The 24,986-nt window shown below is 40.6% G+C and overlaps 1 protein-coding gene across 12 annotated transcripts in view; it reads left to right on the forward strand.

The window, feature by feature from the left end:
• The window catches only part of ATG13 (autophagy related 13), a 54,311-nt gene that overhangs the window by 18,322 nt on the left and 11,003 nt on the right, over positions 1 to 24,986 (forward strand). For 8 of the 12 annotated variants that reach the window (XM_082747644.1, XM_082747635.1, XM_082747641.1 and 5 more), the window contains 9 exons: positions 9,035 to 9,116; positions 10,106 to 10,186; positions 10,625 to 10,744; positions 12,915 to 12,961; positions 14,125 to 14,265; positions 19,505 to 19,545; positions 20,314 to 20,410; positions 20,753 to 20,851; positions 21,656 to 21,749. In XM_082747644.1, the coding sequence (XP_082603770.1) occupies positions 9,048 to 9,116; positions 10,106 to 10,186; positions 10,625 to 10,744; positions 12,915 to 12,961; positions 14,125 to 14,265; positions 19,505 to 19,545; positions 20,314 to 20,410; positions 20,753 to 20,851; positions 21,656 to 21,749 (789 nt within the window). In that variant the 5' untranslated portion in view covers positions 9,035 to 9,047. The remainder of the gene's footprint in view (positions 1 to 9,034; positions 9,117 to 10,105; positions 10,187 to 10,624; positions 10,745 to 12,914; positions 12,962 to 14,124; positions 14,266 to 19,504; positions 19,546 to 20,313; positions 20,411 to 20,752; positions 20,852 to 21,655; positions 21,750 to 24,986) is intronic. The other 4 variants (XM_082747643.1, XM_082747636.1, XM_082747638.1 and 1 more) reach the window with 1 other exon arrangement.

Raw genomic sequence — 24,986 nt, forward strand, 5'->3', positions numbered from 1 at the left:
GAGAGGGGGAAGCAGGCTCCCCGCGAAGCAGAGAACCCGAAGTGGGGCTCGATTCCAGGACCCCGGGATCATGAACTGAGCCGAAGGCAGAGGCTTTATAACCCACGGAGCCACCCAGTCGCCCCGAGAAAAGGCTTCTTTAAAAAAGATGTATTTTTATTTAGTCATTCATTCATTCATTCATTCATATCTCTCCCCAACATTGGGCTTGAACTCACAACCCAGAGATCAAGAACTGAAGGCTGATCCCACTAAGCCAGCCAGGTACCCAGGGGGTGGGGGGGCGGGTTGGGGGCAGGGGGAGACTTTTATGGGAAGAACAAATCAGTTTCTTTTTTTTTTTAAAGATTTTATTTATTTATTTGACAAACAGAGATCACAAGTAGGCAGAGAGAGAGAGGAGGAAGCAGGCTCCCCACTGAGCAGAGAGCCTGATGCAGGGCTCGATCCCAGGACCCTGGGATCATGACCTGAGCTGAAGGCAGAGGCTTTAACTCACTGAGCCACCCAGACGCCCCACAAATCAGTTTCTTTAGAAAAGACAAATGAGTCTTTAGGAGAACAAATGGGAGATAAAAAAGTTTATGATAATATTTGTTTAGGTAAGTGCAAATGGTCTATCTTCTTCCTGACCTTGAAACTCCCACGGAGTGGGGACTTGTGATCTCTCTCTCAGAAGTAGATGCCAACCTGAAATGGGAATTTATGGCTGTCCTCATTTTTCAGAAGTTTCTGCTTTTAGTCAGATAAGGGAAGCCCAAGAAGGTTTCTTTCTACATCTGTTGAATCTCAAATGTCTTCAGCTTAAAATAATCTTTATGCCAAAGTGGCTTATTTTGGGATGGCATATCCTGATCTCGTTCAAATGTAGAGTAACCAAGTGAGTCTCTTCCAGCTAAGAAATGAGACCTGGATTAAGGTGGTTCTTTGGAAATGAAAATGTAGCACATATATAAAAGGATTTTGTATAAGCAAGAACTTGAAGGATTTAGTAACTGGCTAGTATTAGTAAAGGGCAGAAAAAAGGGATGAATTGTAGGTCCCTTTTTAATTTCCCTTTCAAGTCCTTGGAACATTCGAGGAAGGACTGTTAAAACAAGCAAGGCATAGGGTAAACTTTATATTCTAAAGGATGAATTAACTGCTAGATAGGCGAGGCCTGAGGGAACAACAAGCTCTGATGTCTGTAGATAACTTTTTCCCCAGTGGAGATCTCGCCCCTTTTGGCTCTGTAACTAACTCTAGTTACATAATCCTTTAGTTCCTACCTCCGAACAAAAAGTCACAAGAGTCAGTGTGCTATTATGTTTGCATTGGTAGGTGTTCTGGTGGTGGGAACACAGTTCCTCACTTCAGTATTAAATAAGGGCAGTACAACCCTCCAGCATTATTCTTATCTCAGATCTGTTGCTGTGGTTGCTTCAGGGCCTTGAACAGTTTAACCCTTTAAAAGGCTTTATATTTACCATAACATTTGTTGGTGTTCTTTTCAACCAATATTCAGGAAGGTCTGAAGGTGGGTGTATGCTTCAAAATGCGGTCAGACAGACAAGTGGTAGGCTCTAAAAGATAAGTCCTTTCTAATTTGGATCACTTTGGGCCTTAACCTATCATTGATCACAGTAGACTCTACTGTGGCATCTGAGTCCCTCAGTCCTTTCTTCTCAGGTGCTTTGTTTCTCCTTCATTGGTTTCTCCACCGCCCCCCCCCCCATTTGCTCAAATAGTGCTGTGCTGTAGAGAAAATCCTTTTCACAGCAGCTTGAGGTCTCTTCCTTCTTAACTTCTCAGAATCGAGCTGAAGCACCCCTGCTCTTAAGAGGCGATCCTCTCGGGAACCTGGGTGGCTCAGTTGGTTAAGCAACTGCCTTTGGCTCAGATCCTGATCCTAGACTCCCCGGATCATCCCACATCGGGCTCCCTGCTCATCGGGAGGTCTGCTTCTCCCTCTGACCCTCCTCACTCTCAATGCTTTCTCTCTCTCTCTCTCATTCTTTCTCAAATAAATAAAATCTTAAAAAAAAAAAAGTGATTCACTCAAAGATCATTAGCAACATGATGTTAAGTCCAGTGGCATTTTTCTCATCACCTTGAAAGTGAAGGAAATCAGAATGTGAATATGCCTCTTTGAAATAAAAATTATTTTGATTTGAAGGCCATTAAGCAGTAAATGTTGAAGAACCTGTCTTTACCTTCCACTTTTCTGCCCGAAGGTGAGATAAATTCTCCTTTTTTTTTTTTTTTAAGATTTTATTTATTTGTTTGACAGAGAGAGATCACAAGTAGGCAGAGAGGCAGGCAGAGATAGAGAGAGAGAGGAAAGCAGGCTGCCCGCTGAGCAGAGAGCCCGATGCGGGGCTCGATCCCAGGACCCTGAGATCATGACCTGAGCCGAAGGAAGTGGCTTAACCCACTGAGCCACCCAGGTGCCCCAAATTCTCCTTTTCTTAGAGACAGACTCTTACGGCTTAGAGAAGGCACCGGTGGAATCTGCAAACAAAGCTTACCCCATTAGTTTCCTCCCATATATTTACCTTCCCACAGTTTGCCACCCTTGGAAGCCTAGAACTGCTTTCCTTTGTCTTGTCATTTCTCTACAACTTTATCATTCTTTGTTGAAGATCCCATATAAGCCACAGTTCTAAGCCACACTCTTCGATTACTTTTCTGTTGAGGTCTGGCTCTCTGCTGAACAGGGAACCTGATGCAGGACTTGGTCAAGGATCCTGGGATCATGACCCTAGCCAAAAACAGCCGCTTAACCGGACTGAGCCACGTAGGTGCCCCTCTGCTGAGATCTCTTTTGTGAGATGTGCACTGCAGGTGTTAATAAACCATTTTTTGGGGCACCTGGGAGGCTCAGTGGGTTAAGGCCTCTGCCTTTGGCTCAGGTCATGATCCCAGGGTCCTGGGATCGAGCCTCGCATCAGGCTCTCTGCTCGGCCAGGAGCCTGCTTCCTCCTCTCTCTCTCTGCCTACCTCTCTGCCTACTTGTGATCTCTGTCAAATAAGTAAATAAATAATCTTTAAAAACAAAAAACCGTTTTTCTCCTGTTAATCTGTCCTTTTGTTAAAGACGCCCAGCTGGAAACCTGAGGAGTAGAGGTCAAGTTTTGCCTCTTCCACAAGTACTTTTATGTTATTTGACCATCCCTTCAATCTTGAAACTTACTTCCTCTCAGTTTCTATGATGACTGCTCAGAAATCATTTTTCATATTTCTTTGATAAGTTCTGGCATTTCTCTTTATGGTATTTTCCTGGGGCCTTTGTTATTTTTCCCTTCTGTCTTCCATGGTGATTTCATCTACTGCTATGGTTTTTAAACTATTCCTTCTTTTTGGAGACTATCTCCTTCTCTCCAACTTTAACCTCAGTCTTACCCTTTCCATTAATTACAAGTTGGTTATTTGGTGTTTTGATTTGACCTATTAAGTAACCTGAACTGATTATCAAAAAAATAATGAACCTCAACCCCAAAGTTCTGCCACAGGAAAAATTAATTTATGATGGATCATGAATGTAAACATGAAAGGCAAACAATAACATTTTTAGAAGAAAAGAAGATTTTCATGACTTTGAGATCAGCAAAAATTTTTTTCAGCAGAGCACAAAGAAGTGCTAAAAAACAAGTTGAGAAATTTGACTTATTACAATTAAGAACCTCTGCTAATCAAAAGAGTCCATAAGAGGCTATTACTCAGCAATAGAAAAAAATGAACATGAACATAGAACACAACATGGATGAACCTCAAAATAATTATGCTAAGTGAAAGAAGCCAAAGAGTACATACTTTCTGATTTCATTTATATAAAACTCTAGACAATGCAGGTAGGTATCTATGGTGATAGAAAGCAGGGCAGTAGTTGCCAAAGGATGAGGCATTGAGGAGGTACTGGAAGGAGAGATTACAGTGGGGATACTTTGTGGTAATGGTTTTACAGTTACAAATAGATGTCACCACTTACAGCATCTTGGAACATCTGGGTGGGTCCCTTAGTTAAGCGTCTGACTCTTGATTTCTGTTCAGGACATGATCTCAGAGTTGTGGGACTGAGCTCTGAATCAGGCTCTGCGGTTAGCGTGGAGTTTGCTTGTCCTTCTCTTTCTGCTCCCCTGCCCCTATGCTCACTTGCTCTCAAATAAAATCTTAAAAAAAAAAAAACAAAACTTACTATGCGTTGCATTTCCAGTATATATTTTATTGTCAGTTATACCTCAGCAAGGCTGTTTTTAATGTGGAAATAAACACAAAAATGAGAATGGGTGAAGCCTATTTAATCAGAGCTTGTCATAGCAGGGGAGTTAGCCGCCATCACTCGCATTGGCAAAAGACTCAAAGGCTGGTAGACCAGTGGGAAGCTTTATAGTGGAGGAAAGGAAGAACTTCAGATATGTCCTGATTTGGGGTTATTGGCATGGGAAAGCTCTAGGCAGCCTAACTACAAGTGGGGGCATCCTATGTGGTTATTTAGGTTTATATATTTGGCTTTCTGTGGTTGGTCCTAAGTTGGAACCAGGGAGGAAAATTAGGGGAGGTAATTGGGGGTTATTACTCAAGTCTTGACTCTTTGGGGTCAGTTTTTTAGGGTTACTGTTGGCTTTCTGGACTAGTTAGTTGGTAGAGATAGTTTGGCTTCCTTGACTGATTACTGTAGATAGTATGTTGACTTCTTGGGCTAGATAATGGAATGTTAGTTTCACTTCCTTTCTGGGCTGGTTCCTGCAGGTTGTGGGTCAGAGCTCTATTTTGATACAGTAGTCTGGCCTTTGTCCATTAGTATATTCAGACTCTCATGAAAAGAAACAGATGCTGTAAGAAAGGCAAGACACAAACTGGGAGAAGATATTTATAGTGCATATCCAACAAAGTACTTATATCCACTATATATATATTTTAGAAACTTCAACAGTTTAGTAAAAAAAGATAACCTAATTTTTAATTGGGCAAAATACTTGAACTAGAACTTCATTAAAGATGATTTCCAAGTAGCCAATAAGCTTATGAAAAGATGCTAATAGGGGGAATCCAGTGTTCATTTAATCACTAATCATCTAATACAGATTAAATGAGATACTACCACACCTCTACGAGGATGGCTGAAATTTAAGAATCAGTAGTACCAGGTAGTGGTATAGCTGTGGAGCATCTGGAACCATCATATACTGCTGATGGGTGTGTACATCGGTACAGATTCTGGAAAACTGTCCGTGTCTGGTAAAACTAGGTACTTATACTTTGTGACCCAGCATTAATAATGCTGGGCTTACAGCTGATGGCAAGGATTGTTTATATCCACCAAAAGATTTGTGTAAAAATACAATAGCCAAAACCGGGAAGCAACGCAAATGGTTATCTGCTGGAATTTATAATTTGTGATATATTTGTAAAGTGGAGTGCTACATAGCAATGAAAAAAAGAATAAAGTTCCACATGCAGCATTATGATTTTCACAGGCATGACTTGAATAAAGGAAGCTACCCACAAAAGAGTTAATATTGTTTGATTCCATTTATTTAAATGGAATGATTTGTAAGAATGGATAAAACTGATCTATGATGATAGAAGTCAGAATAATGGTTACTTTTTCCTGAGGGGACACAAGAGAACCCTCTGAACTATTGGAAATGTTCTGTAACTTGATCTGAATTGCAGTTATATGGATATATACAAACAAAGTATCTATCAAAATAGAAAGGAAAACAATAAGATATTTATTGAGCTGTACACCCAAGATTTGTACATTTCACTACATGTAAGTTATACCCCATTTTTATTTATTTTTCTTTTTCTTTTTTGTACTTTTAAGTTTTTTTTTTAAGATTTTATTTATTTATTTGACAGAGAGAAATCACAAGTAGACTGAGAGGCAGGCAGAGAGAGAGAGGGGGAAGCAGGCCCCCTGCTGAGCAGAGAGCCCGATGCGGGACTCGATCCCAGGACCCTGAAATCATGACCTGAGCCGAAGGCAGCGGCTTAACCCACTGAGCCACCCAGGCGCCCCATGTACTTTTAAGTTTTTATTTAAATTCCAGTTAGTTAACATATAGTGTAGTATGAGCTTCAGGAGTAGAATTTAGTGATTTCATCACTTTTATGTCCTAGTGCTCATCACAAGTGCCCTCTTTAATTCTTATCATCCATTTAATCCATCCCCGTTCACATCTCCTCCAGCAACCCTCAGTTTGTTCTCTATAGTTCTGTTTCATGGTTTGCCTTTGTCTTTTTCCCCGTGTTCATTTGTTCCATTTCTTAAATTCTACATGAGTGAAATTGTTTGGTATTTGTCTTTTTTGACTGTCTTATTTCACTTTGCATAATACACTCTATTTCCATCCACATCATTGCAAATGGCAAGATTTCATCCTTTTTTTTTTTTTAAGATTTTATTTATTTATTTGACACAGAGAGAGATCACAAGTAGGCAGAGAGGCAGGCAGAGAGAGAGGAGGAAGCAGGCTCCCCGCTGAGCAGAGAGCCCCATGCATGATCCTGGGATCATGACCTGAGCCAAAGGCAGAGGCTTTAACCCACTGACCCACCCAGGCACCCCCCCCTTTTTTTTTGGTCAGAGTGAAAGAGAGCATGGCAGGGGGAGGGAGAGGGAGAAGCGGAAGCAGGCTCCCTCCTGAGCAAGGAACCTGATGTGGGATTCAATCCCAGGACCCTTTGATCATGACCTGAGCCAAAGGCAGACACTTAACCAACTGAACCACCCAAATGTCCCGCAAGATTTCATTCTTTTTGATGGCTGAGCAGTATTCAATTGTGTGTGTGTGTATATGTGTGCATATATATGTATATATGTGTATATGTATATATATATATCACAAGTTCTTTATCCATCTGTTGATGGGTATTTGGGCTCTTTCCATAATTTGGGTATTGTTGATAGTGCTGATATAAAAATTGGAATGCATATATCCCTTTGAATCAGTATTTTTGTATTGTTTGGGTAAACACCTAGTAGTGAAATTGCTGGATCATGGGGTAGTTCTATTTTTAACTTTTTGAGGAGCCTTCATAGTGCTTTCAGGAGTGGTTTCACCAGTTTGCATTCCTGCCAACATTTTAAGAGGGTTCACCCTTTTCCACATTCTCACCAACACCTGTTATGGTTTTTGTATTGTTGATTTTAGCCATTCTGACAGGTGTGAGGTGATATCTTATTGTAGGTTTGGTTTGTATTTCCCTGATGATGAGTGAAATTGAGCATACTCCATGTGTCTGTTGGCCAACTGTATGTCTTCTTTGGAAGAATGTCTGTTCATGTCTTCTGCCCATTTCTTAACTGGATTATTTGTGTTTTGGATGTTGAATTTGATAAGTTCTTTATATATTTTGGATACTCACCCTTTATCATATATGTCATTTGCAAATATCTTCTCCCGTTCTGTAGGTTGCCTTTTAGTTTTGATTTTTTTCTTTGGTTGTGCAGATTTTTATCTTGGTGAAATCCCAGTAGTTCATTTTTACTTTTGTTTCCCTTTCCTCAGCTTGGGAGACAAATGTAGCTAAGAAGTTGCTATGGCTGATGCCAAAGAGGTTGCTGCCTGTGTTCTCTAGGATTTTGATGGTTTTCCTGTTTCACATTTAGGTGTTTCATCCATTTTGAATTTATTTTTGTGTATGGTATTATATCTCAGTTTTTAAAATTTACAGTTTCAGCTCTTTTCTATTTATACATTTCCTTAAAACTAGCTTCCTGTTTATTGTTAACTGAAACCTTGTTAAACTTTTTGTAGTCAGTCCTTAAATCCCATCAGCTCGTCCTTTAAAATATCTCCCACCCATACTATCTCCAAACCATAACTGTACTAGAGTTTTAGCCTTGACCACAAGCCTGCATTATTGCCAAGGACTTAACTGGTCTCCCTGCTTTTCATACTCAAAACTGTTCTACAATACGCTAGCAAAGCTCTTTCTAAAGCACCATTCAGATGATGCTAGCACTCTGATCCTGTTAGTTCCTTTCCTCAAAGATCTTGAAGGAGCTCCCGTTTCTGTTGTATTAGGCTTGCATTGCATTCAAGATTCTCATGATCTGGCCCCAACCAGCCATACTATCTCCCTGTCCATACATAGTCCTCTAAAAAACTGGGATACTTAATAGTTCCAAATCCATTTTGCTCTCTGTTGCTGATACTCTTTGTTCATGTTCTCTCCCTAAATGTTTTCGCTTCCTCATACCAGCTCTACCTGAAGCCATTTCAACCTGAGGAGCTGTGATGTACTCCATGAAATCCATGAACCCCCTGAAGTTATATCCAAACATTTCTATATGTGTGTATTTTTCTAGAGAAAGGGCTTGTCTTGTTACCAGATTCTCAAAAGGGGTCCCCAAAGTTAAACTGATCTAGTACCCTTCTGAAGGAATACAGATGATCTTATTTTATGTTTTTTTTTAAGATTTTGTTTATTTATTGGAGAGAGAGAGAGAGCAAGAGCATGTGTGAGCAGGGGGAGGGGAAAGGGAGAAAGAACACCAGGCAGACTCCAGCTCCCAAGGAGCCACACTGCACTTAATCTCACCACCCTGAGATCATGCCCTGAGCCAAAATCAAGAGTCAGACGCTTAACCGACTGAGCCACCCAGGCACCCCTCATTTTATGTTTTAACAGAATTTTTGTCTTGTTAGAAATTTAGTCCTCAGTATGGTGGGTAGTAGAACTTTTTTTAATAGATAAATTATAGGTAAAGCTCAAAGTTTCAGATGCAGGTAAAATGGCTTGTCCTCATCCATTGTTCAGGTCCCTAGACTTTGGTTCTTTTCTTGTGTGTGTGTGTGTTAAGGAAGTATTCTTTTTTTCCATTCCGGAATGGGAATTAAATTTTACAGCCTAGATTTTCTTTGTGAGGAATTTATTTTCCTCAAAAGATACTATCTTAATATTTTTTCACTTTGGTATCTTAGGGAGAAATTTTTTTCCCTCCCACATGACTGTTTGCACAGCTAGACAATACCATCTCTGTATGCTTTGAATTTAAAAGATATTAGTCACATTTTTCAACACTTTTTTTTTCCTGTTTTAGATTCCTATAGGCAATGGAAACTGATCTCAATTCCCAGGACAGAAAGGACCTGGACAAGTTTATTAAATTTTTTGCCCTCAAGGTAATATATCTATTCTCTTGAGCTCAGAACTGTTAGAAATAACTTCCGTGCTTCTCCCTTTTTGGAAATATAGAATAACAGCTTGCAGCTTGCCCATTTTAAGGGATACTTCTGTCTGTTGTAAACCAAACTGTGAAGTTTGGGGGCGGTACTGGGGGTGTAACTAAAAAGTAGTTTCCAATTTTCCACAGCTACTTGTTCAAAAAAAATTTTTTTTTGCAAGGCTGTTTGCAGAAATGTCAAACTATTATGCCAGGTTATTGGCACAGTATGTTCCCTTGGGGTGGGAACAAAGACAGTGGACTGGAATGGACAGCATTTCAGGCATCCTTCCCAAAGCATCAGCTAACTCTGAAATGTCTGACTTCCATTTATTGTTCCCTTCTGGGTAAATGAAGAATTAAAACTGAATCTTGAATGCTTGAGAAGTTATATTTTCTTGAGAAGTTATATTTTCTTAAATCTAAAAATCATTTCCACCCCTATCACTCCTTCTCATGATTGCCATGTAAAAAACAATCCATGCAGTAGATTCTGGTTGTAAAATTAGTTGGGAGACTTTTGCCATATGGGCCAAATGATATGAATAATTGTGGAATCCTTGGTTTAAATCTACTATGATTACATAAGTGTACGGCAGTGAATATTTAAACCTACGGTTGGACTTGTTTCTTTATGAAAGTCAGAGCTACCATGTGCAAATTTCCTTCTGCCATGTGAGAATATTACAGATTCCAAGCCTTAAACTAAAATTCCTCCAATCAGTTGACATTATGCCCTCAGGAATATTTACAGTATTATTTTTGTGTCGTTTTTTTTTAATATGTTCTTGAATTTTAAAATCCTGTCATTTCCTAAAGTGATGTTACGATCATTGGCATCTTTATAACCCTGCATTCAGGGGGTGTTAACCCTGATTGTGAGTCAGATCAATTTAAGACTCTTCATCATTGATTTTTTTTCTTGTTTGTTTGCTTTTTTTTTTTTAGACTGTCCAAGTGATTGTCCAGGCTCGACTCGGCGAGAAGATTTGCACTCGTTCATCTTCATCCCCAACGGGTTCAGATTGGGTAAAGTTCCTGGTTTTTTTTTAAGGCGTGTTTGTCATCAGGAATTGTACATGGTGCAGTTGCAAAGAATACAGTTTATAGTATTTCTAAATCATAACATTAATATGTCGAATTCCATTTGATTCATTCACTTGGAAAGTACATTCTTCATCAGATGGTAGCCCTAGGTTTGTATGATTTTCATCTTTCTTCTGCAGTCGGGGAAAAATTTAGTCTTTAGGAAAATACCTTGTTGACTGATTTTTATAATAAGTCATTACCTCTTTCAACCTGAGTTTTGGGGCTTTGATGCAGGACTTTTCTGGGCAAGGGAGAAATGAATGGATGTCCTTCATCACTCAAAGCTATGCCCGCATTACCCAGCATAACCATCTCACTGCTTTATGTTCCCATAATGTGCCTTGTGAGTGTTTAACAAAAGTCCCTTTTGTTTTCTAGTTCAATTTAGCAATCAAAGACATCCCAGAGGTTACACATGAAGCAAAAAAGGCGCTGGCAGGACAGTTGCCTGCTGTTGGGAGATCAATGTGTGTGGAGATCTCACTCAAGACTTCTGAGGTAAGGTTATGGCCAGGGTGGTGTGTTCATTTGGCACTCAAAGCTCTTCACACTCCGGTTCCAATTCAGCTTCATTCCTGCCTCCTCCCTCTCTGAATTTAGCATTCTCTGAGGAGGTCATGCTTTTTGTATTTATTCTCCCAAACACTTGAAATGGGCTTTTTGTCCTCCTCATGTGTCAACTATGTATGAAATGTTTCTACTTAATCCTTCAAGACTCGTGTGCTCTTGAAACCCCCTTTCTAGTGGGAGAGGTAACTACTTTCCTTAGACTTACCATATGCTTTGTTTACATTGTTTCTCAAATACAGTTGATGTACTGTGATTTTTTTATAGATGTGTTTTTACTTATTTCACATCAGGATCAAGGCAGATATTGTTACTTGTGTGTTTATTGATTTATTTCCATTATAAGATTGTGAAGCTGGGGTGGTATAATAAAAGGCAGTTGGAGTTTGGAGCTGCACAGACCCAAGTTCAGATCCTAGCTGAGTATCGCTTCTCGGCCTTTTGGCTAAGATCAAGTGCAGATCCTAGCTGAGTGACTTTGGCCAAATTACCTAACCCCACCCCCACCAACACCACCAAACTAACATGACACTTCATAGGGTTTTTATATTTTCTCATTTAATCTTTATTCGTAAAGTGCCTAACATAACTTACAGTAGCGATCATTCCATGTTCCTTTCATACTTTACACTTCTATTCTTGAGGTCAGCAGTTACACCACATCTTATTTATTTCTGTAGTTGTTCAGATTCTTTTTGAAATGAGGCAGGATATAAATAAATAATCATCTCTTGGGTCTAGCTCAGTGCCTGGATGGCACTCTTGATGAAGTTTATTGAATGAATGATGTCGATACTTGTTCTGTGGAAACCTTAGCCCCCCAAAAAACAAAACTTCCTACTCTTCTTTACTGTATTACCAGTTTATACTATGAATCATTTTTGTTAGTGATCCACAGGGAGTCCTAAAGGACTCTCTAGAAGAACTCTTTCCTTTCCCAGGTGAAATCTGAGTATAAAATATTCCGATTATCCTAGACAAACTGCACCAGCTTGTCTTGTCTACTTCCTACTATTCATCCTCCCTTGACTTTGGGGAGCAGGGGAAACCCAAAATTTATCACATCATTTAAAAATGACAGTATGATGAAAAAGATACCTTAAGGATACATACTTAAATTTTATCTAGAACTAGTAAGTTCTGTATTCCACAAACTAACCCAGGGTTACTCCCAAATCTAAAAGAATAGCCATCTTCCAGTTGATTGGTAATAAGGTTACTTGTGTTCAAAAGTATGACTGTCCTTCTTACTAAGTGGCACACAGGAGTGTTACAGGGTTGAGGGATTCTGGCTTTGGTTTCTGTTTTTCTTTCCCACCCACTGGACTAAGTCTGTTCAGAGTACCAGAGAAAGACTGAACAGTTTGGCTAAAGACATTGCAGAGCTAAAAAGATTTTTAAGTGAGGAGCTTGTTAAGGTATTCCTTAACAGTGGGTGTCACCTAAAAATATCTCCTATAGAATTGGAGGGAAAGGCTCTCTCCATCATCTGAAGTGTTGGCCTTTCTGAAGAGTAATTTGGATATACATAGCAAAAATCTTTGAAGCATGAGTACTGTTTAACAATGCTAATTCTGGAAATTTATCTTAAGAAATTTATTTAGGGCAATGACAAAGTTTTAATCTCAAGACTATTTATCAGAATCTTGTTTGTGGTAGTGAAAAATTAGGAGTGACCTATATGTCCATGTATTTGGGGAACTGATTGGATGAAATGATGGTCATAGGGTAGAATACTATGCAACCATTAAAAATGATGTAGAATTTTACTAAGGAAAACTTCATGTTGTGTTTATTAATGGGAAAGTGATAAAAATAACATACAGTATAATCTCACATTAAAAAAAAAATGTTTAGGTTTATTTATTTAAGTATTGTTAGACTCAACATGAGTCTTAACACATGACCTCGAGATCAAGAGCTGCCTGCTCTTCTAACCGAGCCAGCCAGGCACCCCTCATGTTATTTATTAAAGTGGCTGGTGAGTTTATAAATTGATTTTTTTCCCTTTATTTTTTTCAGTATTTTTATAGTGACTGTACTGTGCTTTATAATAAAAGAAATAATTAAAACAAGTATTTTTCAATTGTCCCATCTACAGGGAGATTCCATGGAGCTAGAAATTTGGTGTCTTGAAATGAATGAAAAGTAAGTGCTCTGACTTAGGGTCTGTGGTTGTGGTAGCTGAGGATAAAAGATGACACAGGGAAAGCAGGGCTTTTGTTACCAGTCATGGAGGGTGTTCTTCCCACTTAACAAAGCCAGTAGGTCTTTGCTACAATTTGCTTCATGCTTGGCTTCCAGCCCAGGCACAGAGTTGACCTTCAGCGGGAGGGTCAGTCCACCGAAACTTAGACACCACAGGGAAAAGAGCAGAGAAAAGACTGAAAAGGGTTTGTTGTTTTCCCAGAGTACAGATAGTTCTCTGATTAAATCCCTTGCGAGCTCTTGTAACATGACTGCTCTGTGTTGTCTGTTTTCTGTATGGCAGACATCCAGTATGATTCCCCTTCACTACTCCTTTTTACATGCTGTGTTGGTCATAGATTGAAAATGCATGTTATTTTCCTTCTCCATGTTCCTCTTTCAAGGCAGATTAGCTTACTTCCTGCCTGAAGCTTCAGTTTTCATGAACGGTATATAGGCAAATGGAGGAAATAGCAACACATCAAAAGAAAAATCTTAATAATTAAGTCTGGGTTGTGGGTATTGTTTTTCTTTCCTAAGTAGAAAGCTATTGCCAGGTATAGTCTAAAATTTTAGTACCAAACAGACTTTTCTCTAAATTTCCCATTAGATATGTAGAGGTAGAAATCTCATAAGATACTATCTTGAAATTATTTGCACTTCCATTAATATAATTGCAGTGTTGAATTACTGTTTTTGAGTGTGTAGCTTTGTTTCTTAAATAATAGCTTCAAAGTTAGAAGAAAACATTAGGTGCCTTTTGTTATCTACTGCCTGGTTCTAGAGCACAGAAAAGTAAAACTTTTGCTTACCTCAATAATCTCTTGATAAACTGACAAAAACCTCTAATTACACGTTTAGTTCAGAACCTGTTTTCATGATAAATTTAATCTTCTGCAGTTCCCACACTTAATTTGCAGTCATCTATGTTGACTGTCATACTCTGTGAAAGGTGTTATGTGGACTGCAAGGCAGGTTATATTCTATCAGAATTCATGAATAATGCTAACAGACGATTCTCAGTCACTAGACAGAACATAACACCTCTATATCCGTTACATTTCTGTTCTTGGTTTTATGTGAGTTGAGTAGGCGAATGCTGATTGTGTCTGTGTGCTCCTCAGGTGTGATAAAGAGATTAAAGTTTCCTACACGGTGTACAACAGACTGTCGCTGCTGCTGAAGTCCCTCCTTGCCATAACTAGGGTGACACCAGCTTACAGACTCTCCAGAAAACAGGGGCACGAATATGTCATATTGTACAGGTAAACAACATAGTGTCACCTTCCTGATTCACTCATTAGCCTTGCCACTTGGCGCATCGACTGGTATAGGAGTATTCTGTGATTAATTTTGGACAGATGGTTGGTAGGATAGTAGATGCTGTAGCTTTACTATGATTGTCTGTCCTTCTTCCTTTGTGAATCTCAACTTTGCAAAGCTACCAGGTTCTTTGTCCTTTTGTTCTGTGTACAGTCACTGATTCCTATGGAATGGATTTTGAGGTTGTAGTAATACACATCTCAAAGCTGAAAAAGGGGCTTAAGACTTTCAAAACCAGGTTATCCTGGGAAAATACCACAGCCTTCTTTATTTCAGAGTTAAATTAAAACCTGTCTAACAGACTTTCAAATTCAATTTGTTGTTAATAGTTGTCTGTGGATATAAAGAACTTCTCAGTGATTCTTTGAGTATTTTCCTTAGAGTGGTTCACCTCAACATGTATTTATCAAGTGCCTTTTTAATGTGAGCATTGTGCTAGACCCAAGGAAGAACTGTACAGAGGCCCTACCCCGTAGGGGCCTATCTATTGGGGGAGACAGTTTGTCACATGCATAATTACAATAAAAAGCAGGATTGGAAGACTACATAGCAGTATCAGTAGAAAAGTACTAGGAGAACACGGGGAGGGAAAGTTTGTTCTGGGTGGGAAAACCAGACAGACTTCCTAGAGGAAGTGGGATTCAAGCTAGACCTTGAGGCAGAGAGGATTTCAGCTGGTAGAAGTGAGGGAGACTGATCATTCCAAGAGGGGAGTGCGACAGATGGCAAGGCATGGAAGTTGGGGACGGAATATGAGCCGTGTGCAGTTTGTGAGAGGGGCTCTAGCGGCGGTATAGAAGGTAAGTAGGAAAGTATGAGAGTGGCACGGCGAAAGCCAGGAGTTCCCAGATCACCCAAGACTTTTTTCATGTTGTGATGAGCTACTGGTTTTAGCCTTTGGCTTTTAGGTATAGAGCTAATTGTGAGGAGAAATTAGTATAACAGGATGGAAAAGACTAAGAATTAGAGCCTTAATAGTTAAGCTAAACAGTCTACTACCGAGAGTAGTTATCAAGTCATTCTTAAATTTTCTTAGCAGTAATTTAGCAACCCTACCCATGTTTGTTTATTTTTCCGAATCTTTTTTTTCCCCTCTAACATTTTATTTATTTATTTAACAGATAGAGATCACAAGAAGGCAGAGAGGCAGGCGGAGGCAGGGGTGAGGGGAAGCAGGCTCCCTGCTGAGCAGAGAGCCCGACTCGGGACTCGATCCCTGTACCCTGAGATCACGACCCAAGCTGAAGGCAGAAGCTTAACCCACTGAGCCACCCAGGCACGCCTATTTTTCCAAATCTTTAAAATATTTTTGTTGTCTTCTCTGTAGTCTTCAGGCTTCAAGTTGAGTATTCCATTTGAAAATTACTAGACCTTTATTCAAATATAGCAAAAGAGGGATGCTTGGGCGGGGCTTAGTCAGTTAAGCATCTGCCTTCAGCTTGAGTCATGATCCCAGGGCCCTCAGCTTGGGCCCCACATCGACTCCTTGCTTGCCGGGGAGCCTGCTTCTTCCTCTGTCTGCCATTCCCCCTGCTTATGGGTGTGCTCTCTCTATCTCTTGACAAATAAATAAAATCTTTAAAGATATATGTATATAACAAAAGACCACTTCTAACTCTTCTCACTTACCTATACCAAACTCCCTTCATTTTGGTTCTTCTGTAAGTAACCATACTACACTACTAGTCATCAACTTAATTAACTAGGACTTTTGGTCCTTTCATTACCAATGTTTAAAGCTTTATTCTGTATCTCTGGAGTAAGGCAGGATTAATTGCTCACTGTTTATTATTTAGGAGTGCTTTTGGATACAAATAATATGGTTTAAACCATAGAGAAGTGTGTGATCTCAGAGGTAGATTTGGCTCCCCTCCCTTTTTTTTATATTATTGTGGTTTTTGTTTTTTTTTTTTTTAAGATTTTATTTATTTATTTGACAGAGATCACAAGTAGGCAGAGTCAGGCAGAGAGAGAGGAGGAAGCAGGCTCCCTGCTGAGCAGAGAGCCCGATGCGGGGCTCCATCCCAGGACCCTGAGATCATGACCCGAGCCAAAGGCAGCAGCCCAAACCACTGAGCCACCCAGGCGCCCCTGTGTTTTGTTTTTTTTTTTAAAAGATTTTTTAATTTCTTTGTCAGCAAGAGAGAGAGAGAGAACACATATGCACAAGTCAGGGGGAGGGGCAAAGGGAGAGGGAAAAGCAGGCTACCTGATGAGCAGGGAATCTGACAGGGGGGGCTCAATCCCAGGATCCCAAGATCATGTCTTGAGCCGAAGGCAGACGCTTAACTGACTGAACCACCCAGGCGCCCCTATACAATCGTTAACAGGGTAACAGTACAGCCTTATACCATTAAAGAATAACTTTCTGGTTTATTTTTTTTAAAGCTATATTATCATTTCCCCCGACTTAGTAAATTTAATCATGTCACTGTATATTTACATCGTTATAAAAATTCATTCTGAATTTGTTGTTCATTAAGACTGAATTAAAATGTTGTCTGCCCGCTATCTGTGAAGAAAGCTTTTGCTTAGCACCTGAATGTCATAAAGGATATAGCCAAGAAGGTGGTTAGATAAGCACTGTACCAATTACCAATATTCAAATGAGTACTGAGCTTTTTTTAAAAAAGGATTTTATTTATTTATTTGATAGATCATGAGCAGGGGAAAGGGCAGAGGGAGAATGAGAGAGAGACAAGCAGTCTACCCCAGTGACTAGGGAGCCCGACACAGGGCTTGTTTCTAGAAACCTGAGCCGAAATCAAGAGTTGAATGCTCAACCAGCTGAGCCACCAAAGGTTGCAACAGAATGTCTTTTGGCAGCTTTTTTTTTTTTTTTTTTTAATATTATTTATTTATTTATTTATTTGATAGAAAGCACAAGTAGTCAGAGAGGCAGGCAGAGAGAGAGGAGGAAGCAGGCTCCCCACTGAGCAGAGAGCCGGACGCGGGGCTCGATCCCAGAACCCTGGGATCATGACCTGAGCCGAAGGCAGAGGCCTCAACCCACTGAGCCACCCAGGCGCCCCTTTTGGCAGCTTTTTATTGACATCATTCCTATGTTATTTTATAGCAGGAGTCAGCAAACTATGGCCAGCAGACCGTCTGCTTATTTTTATAAATAAAGTTATTTTATTTTTTTAAGTTTATTTTTTTTTAGTAATCTCTGCATTCAACATGGGGCTCCATCTCATGACCCCAAGGTCAAGAGTCTCACACTCTTCTGACTGAGCCAGCCAGGTACTCCTAAATGAAATAATTTTAGAACACAGCCTCCCCCTTGATTTATGTGTCATCAACGACTACTTTTGCAAGACAACAGCAAAGCTGAGTAGTCTGTCTCAGACTGCATGGCCTGCAAGCCTTAAATATCTGACCCTTTTCACAAAAATTTGCTGACCCCTGCTTTATGGCGTCTGTCCCTTTTGTGCATGTATTTCAGAAATTAAACACATTTCTTTTCTCTCATACCAGATTACAATTTGTGAAACCTGGGTTTCAGATTTACCCTGAATCTCCTCCCTAGCTTATTCTTATCTCCCACCTAACACCTAACCATAGGGCTTTGTATATTGTTGGAGCTTAGTTTTTAGTTGAACAAAGCCATGTACATGTTTAATTTTTAACCGTATTACCAGGAAAGTATAACAGTGTTTTATAGTGTAGTTTGTCATGTTTTATAGATCAGACTTAGAGCTAATATAGACTGCCCTTCCCAGGGAAATTCAGGGAAAGGTCCTACTTTGCTTATATTTTTGTATTTTCAGAATAAATAGTCTTGTGTAATTCTTCTATATTGGAAAAGATTTTTGAATTTCATAACCAGTTTACTTTGGAATAACTTGTGACAAGCATGGAGTGCTCCCCTAATTGAAGACCACTCTCAAAATATGGTACCTTCTATTGCATATTTGAAAGTTGCCATACAACACCCAGGGGTCATCACATGCCTTCCTTAATGCCCATCACCCAGTTAACGCATTCCCCCCACTCACTTCCCTTCCATCAACCCTCGGTGTATTCTCTTTAGTTAATAGTCTCTTATGTTTGCCTCTCTGTTTTTATCCTCTTTTATTTTTCGTTCCCTTCCCCTATTTCATCTGTATTGTTTCTTAAATTCCATATATGAGTGAAATCATATGGTATTTGTCTTTCTCTGACTGACTTCTGAACACTTGGCATATTACACTCTAGTTCCAGTTACATCATTGCAAATGGCAAGATTTCATTGTTTGTGATGGCTGAGTAATATTCTTTTGTATATATATGGAATATATATATGGAGTGTATAATGGAAATAAATATATATCATGTTTTCTTTATCCATTTATCAGCTGATGGACATGGGGGCTCTTTCCATAATTTGGCTATTGTTGGTAATGCTGCCAAAAACATTAGGGTGCGTGTGCCCCTTCGAATCAGTATTTTTGTGTCCTTCGGAAAAAATATCTAGTAGTGCAATTGGTTGGTTATACAGCTATTTTTAACTTCGGAGGAACCTCCATAGTGTTCTCCAGAGTGGCTGCACCAGTTTGCATTCCCACCAACAGTGTAAGAGTGTTCTCCTTAAGAAAGGAGATCTTAAATGTTATAATCCCAGGGCGCCTGAGTGGCTCAGTGGGTTAAAGCCTCTGCCTTCGGCTCAGGTCATGATCTCAGGGTCCTGGGATCAAGCCTTACATCAGGCTCTCTGCTCGCTGAGGAGCCTGCTTCCCCCTCTGCCTCTGCCTGCCTCTCTGCCGACTTGTGATCTCTCTCTGTCAAATAAATAAAGTCATAAAAAACAACAACAGCAATTCTTTCCATATGTATCCCTATGCCTGCAGCTTCATTGAAGTGGTAACATTATTGCTTCATTAGGAGAGGTATTCATGCAGATAAGAAATAAAGGGTTTGTTAAATTGTTTGTCTGTAGGCCCTTAGAATAAAGAATCATTTATTTTGAGGCTCCTGGGTGGCTCAGTCATTAAGCATCTGCTTTGAGCTTAGGTCATGATCACAGGGTCCTGGGATCAAGCCCCGAATCAGGCTCCCTGTTCAGTGGGAAGCCTGCTTCTCCCTCTCCCACTCCCCCACTTGTGTTTACTCCCTGTGTCTCTCAGACAAGAAAAAAAAATCTTGGAGAACAAAAAAAGGATCATTGATTTCTTTTCCTTTTTTTTTTTTTTCTTTCCTAAGGATATATTTTGGTGAAGTTCAGCTGAATGGCTTAGGAGAAGGTATGTATCAAAAAGCATTGGTAGTGTTAAGAGCCCTCCTGACTTCAGAGATGGCCTTGGGTACTGACTGTTAATGTGTAGTTTGTGATTTAATATGTGTGATATAAGTAAGGAAAAGACAGGAAGGTGGTCCAAAGAGCTGCCAGGGAATGACTGAATAATTTTGCCCAGAGTTCTAGTATTCTTTCTTACTCTTGATACCATTGTCTGTTTTCCTAATTTTCTATAATGAGCATGTTTAATGTTTCTGATGAGCATAAGCAATTTTGAAAAATTGGAAACGAAACCAAGAAAACCAGCAAAGCTTTGTTGGAAATAATGCCTCCCAGGCCCTGGTTCTTTTCTATACTTAGTTTTGGGTGGCAGCATGAGTTGAAGTGCAGTCACTTCCACGTCTACATAAACCAAGGGGTTCGTGTGATAAAGCCTCGGGGCCTCCTTTCTGTCTCACAGAGCATGTGACACCTTGGGGCCGGGTTGATTAGGACTTGCTCAAACTTTAGGACTAAAGTCCTAAAAAGGACAGTTGTTTTGCCTCTTTGAAGGTAGGTTTATCTGGAAAGAGAATGCTGTTTTCTTATAAATTTAAAAAATTATGTATATACACAAACACACACATAAACATAAAGGAAATTAAGGCCGCTTCACTCATGGCAGAGTAGATAATGCCAGAGATTGTATGATAGGCTAAATGATTCAGGGAAGGCCAGACTGGGGACAGTATCCATGTTCTCTGGGGAAAAACTAATTATGTATTTCTTCTCCTAGGTTTCCAGACAGTTCGTGTTGGGACAGTAGGCACCCCTGTGGGCACGATCACTCTTTCATGTGCTTACAGAATTAACTTGGCATTTATGTCTACCAGGTGAGGAGAGAGCCTTGGAATCCAAAAGAACTCTTCCAAAGATACTCAAGATATTAAAGTTTGTCTGTCCCCTCACACTCCGTGGCTAAGCCCACAGTTCAGCTTTGCCATTGCTGAAATCTGCCCTTCTGGAAAATAAACTCGAGAAAGAGCCCCGTTTCCAGATGGGAGAATCTGAGTGTCTCGGAGCCATCCGTGTAGAGTTGTGGTTTATATTTAGGGATGCAGTAGTTAAGACTAGAGGTTCCTTCCAGTAGATTTAAGGCGAGGGGTCCTCTGAAGACTTCAGGGGGGCTGACAAGGCATTCTAACAAATACTGCAATCTGCTTATTGCATTACAGGCAATTTGAGAGGACCCCACCTATCATGGGGATTATCATTGATCACTTTGTGGACCGTCCCTATCCCAGCTCCTCACCCATGCACCCCTGCAATTACAGGTGAGGAACGTGTAGGGGCTTTCCCAGACTGCAGCTAGGGAAAAGCATCCACCTTGCACACAGAGCACCTCCATAAACACAATGGGCAGGGGGCAGTGCTGGGGACCCCACATGGAGAGCAGTGGTGTGGTTAGCTTCCCTCCCTGTTGCTGCCTGCTCCCTGCCTGTAAGGTACACCAAGCTTTGGAATGTATAGACTGTCTCCGAAAATTCTTGGGCATTTTGGATCTTGACGGTAGTAATTTGACTTTAGATTTGATTTTACTTAGAGACTATAAGAGTGGCAGTAATTAACAGAATGTCCTTCACAAATTAAATGGTTTTATGGTCACCATTGGCACAGTTTAGTTATAGATTAGAATCCAATGTCTTTAGGCCTAGATCCCAGAAAACAGAGTTCTGTAGAGGTCAGAACAGATGTTTATTAGGAAAGATACTACCTTTACGTGAAGGACTTTTGAAGTTGGATAGGTTCGTCTTTGGAGTCTAGACTTTGTTTCACTGCATCTCTAATTGCTTATAGTTCTTTGGTCCCAACACTGGTCAGGCTTAAGAAAATATTATCAAATGACATATCAGGTAAAATGTTTAGGTTAAAAATAAAAGCCTTGGTCAGCCTCTAGATGTTTTTCTCTGGTTATGTCTGACATTATCAAGGACTCAACATGCCTCTTTTGCCATAATGAGCTCTGCCTGAAACACCTCTTGTCCCAGCTTTCGTCTTTATCTAAGCTCCCTTTGTATCCTTTCTGAAACCGACTGCTGTGACCATAAAATTCATGATTTATTTTCCCGTCATCCTAGAACTGCTGGTGAGGACACTGGAGTAACATATCCTTCTGTAGAAGATTCTCAAGAAGTGTGTACAACCTCTTTCTCCACCTCTCCTCCGTCTCAGGTACAGGGAAACAGTTCTGGGGCAGCTCTGGTTACTTAGTACACGTATGGACTTGAAATGTGTCAGAATTTAGATAGTCTCTTTTGGTGGTGGTAGTGGTGGTCATTGTTTCCAGGGGGTTGTTTTGAGGGGTGAGGTAGAGCCTTCTTATCTAGCAGGTAATATTGCAATGTTTCTAGTCTATAACCATGCCTTTTTTTTTTTTTTTTTAAGATTTATTTATTTATTTATTTATTTGAGAGAGAGAGAGCGCGCGCGAGAGCGCATGCATGTGCGCACAAGCAGAGGCCAAGGGGGGAGGGAGAAGGAGAGAGAATCTGAAGCAGCCTCTGTTTTGAGCATGCAAGCCCAACACGGGGCTCCATTTCACAACCCTGAGATGATGACCTGAGCCAAACCAAGAATCATGTTTAACTGACTGAGCCACCCAGGTGCCCCTCTAGTCTCTAACCATTCTTAACCCATAAGATTACATGTAATCTTCACGTTCCTGGAGACATGGTAAAAGTCCCTAGAAGAGGAGTCCTAGAATTCCAAATGCATTGTGATTCCAGAGGGGTACTCTATCCTACTCTTGTTGATTTGGTAGCTGCTTCACTTTGGAAGTGGTTAATATGTTTCCTCATAATGGAAGGAGCACAAAAAGAACCAGTAATTATTTGGCATAGAATGCCAGTAAGAAACCAGCAGTGCGGTCTCTGTTCATAGTTGACACAGATTTCTGGCTATCTGCATTCTTAATCTGAACATTTTAAACCGTTAACTTTTCCACTTGAGTCCATCTCCAGTGTCAAACTCAGTTTCAGCGGAACACAGGCTCCAAACAAGGTTCTCAGCTTCCCAAGCAGACCCACCTGGGGGCATTGTTGTATAACGTACGTGGTACCAAGTCTGCTTTAGCAGAGGAATCGTTTGTTGCCAGATGACTGAATTTCAGGGCGTGTTTCTTCCCTTCCAGCCCGAGTCATTCGTCTCCCACCTTATGGCCTACAGCTCCCTGCTCTGCCTGCGCATCCTCTCTGCCACTCCCTTTCTCTCTGATTTGCACATTAGACAGTTTCTTCAGACCTAACTCAGTTCTGTGTTCCTCTCAACTGGTCCCAGATTATCCCCTTTAACCATCTTTCTTTGGGAGTCCAACAAATTAATTCACTACCCATGAATTTTTATTTTCTGTGTTTTTTAATTAAGAAAATTATTTAAATTTACTCATTCTGAGTTGTTGTGGGAGATACTGGATAAAATTATGGTTCTCATCTGTTTCAAAAACAGAAGTTAAGCACAAAAGTTAGCCGAAAAAAAAAAAACTTAATGTGTGTGAAGGAAATGACAAAATCCATGGGTCTCTGTTATTTCTGTTGTCCCAATTTAGAGTTAAGAAGATTCTTGCTAAAAGTTGCCTAGACAGTTTGGGTGGTTGGGGGGTGGGACCTGTTAACTCCTCTCCCCCGGTGAAGGTATATAGCCATGAATGTCACCATTGCTTTGGGAGGAGGCAGCTTCTGGCACTCCTGCTGACATAGAACAGTACTGACCCAAAAAGAGGGGGAGGTCCACCAGAGCACATTAGTGCAAGTAGATTATTTTTTAGATAGTCAAAGTGTTGTTTTATTTTTTAATTTTTTCATTAGAGAGAAAGTGAGAGCATGAGGAGGGCAGTGCTTAGAGGGAGAGAGAAGCAGACTCTCTGCTTAGCAGGGAGCCTGATGCAGGACTCGATCCCAGGACCCTGGGATCATATCCCGAGCCAAAGGCAGACGCATACCAACTGAGCCACTCAGGTGCCACCATTTTGGTGTTTTGGGTTTTTTAAATATTTTATTTATTTATTTGACAGATCATAAGGAGGCAGAGAGACAGGCAGAGGGAGAGGGAGGAGCAGGCTCTCTGCTGAGCAGAGAACCCAATGTGGGGCTCGATCCCAAGACCCTGAGATCAGGACCCAAGCTGAAGGCCAAGGCTCAACCCACTGAGCCACCTAGGTGCCCCCCCCACAGAGTTTTGTTTTAGAAATGATAAATGCATGAACAGTAAATGAGGTTGTGACTTGGAAGATACGAAAATGGTGAGGCTGGGGCTTAACGAATCAGTTTGTCTCTTTCTTGAGTACAGTGGAAATTTGACCTGACCCCCAAAGTAAGGGGAAGTTAAGTAGTTACTGCATCTCCCATTTGCGCAAAGTCGGTTGACCTGTGTAAGGGGAGCCTATCTTTCTCATGGTATCAGTCGCCTGCTGTGTCTTGTCACAGTTTGCAAGTAGATGGTGCCAAGATCTTATCAACACTGAACATTCCATGGGTGAGCCTTCTCGTTACCCTCTAAGTACCTCCGGTTGGGGCTGGTACAGTTTGTTGCAAAAGTACTCATTTTCTTTTTTTTTTCTTCAAGATTTTATTTATTTATTTGTCAGAGAGCAAAAGATCACAAGCAGGCAGAGTGGCAGGCAGAGGCAGAGGGAGAAGCAGGCTCCCCGCTGATCAAGGAGCCCAGTGGAGGACCCAGTCTGAGTACCCTGGGATCATGACCTGAGCCAAAGACAGCCGCTTAACTGACTGAGCCACCCAGGTGTCCCAAAGTATTCATTTTCAACCTTAGTGGCAGAGCAGAAAGAGAAAATGATTTGCCAGCAGGTCTCATCATTCCTGTAACTACTGAACTAGTTTCTTCCTCGATTTAGCCTAGGGAATTGCATAACTGTTCAACAATTTCTATTTGAGCTTTTTGCTAGAGTCCAGTAAAATGCATGTTAATGTGGTATTTGTTTTCCCAACCAAATACAGACCATTGTGTCATGTGGGCACAGAGTCGAGTCAGGAAATAGTTGTGACCCTGAACCTGCTGCTGTGATTTCAGGTCCGACCTCCAGTTCTAAGCAGTAACTAGCTAATTGGTAAGACTTAAAGATAGAACAGCAAGACCCAAAATAATCTTTTTTTTTTTAAGATTTTATTTATTTATTTGACAGCGATCACAAGTAGGCAGAGAGGCAGGCAGAGAGAGAGGAAGGGAAGCAGTCTCCCTGCTGAGTAGAGAGCCCGATGCAGGGCTTGATCCCAGGACCCCAGGATCATGACCCGAGCCGAAGGCAGAGGCTTTAACCCACTGAGCCACCCAGGCGCCCCAACCCATAATAATCTTAATTAGCTTTGAAATCTAAGAGTTGTTTTTTTTTTTTTTTAAGATTTTATTTATTTATTTGACAGAGAGAGTTCACAAGTAGGCAGAGCAGCAGGCAGA

This window comes from Mustela nivalis (assembly GCF_964662115.1).
Source record: "Mustela nivalis genome assembly, chromosome: 9".
NCBI lineage: Eukaryota > Metazoa > Chordata > Mammalia > Carnivora > Mustelidae > Mustela > Mustela nivalis.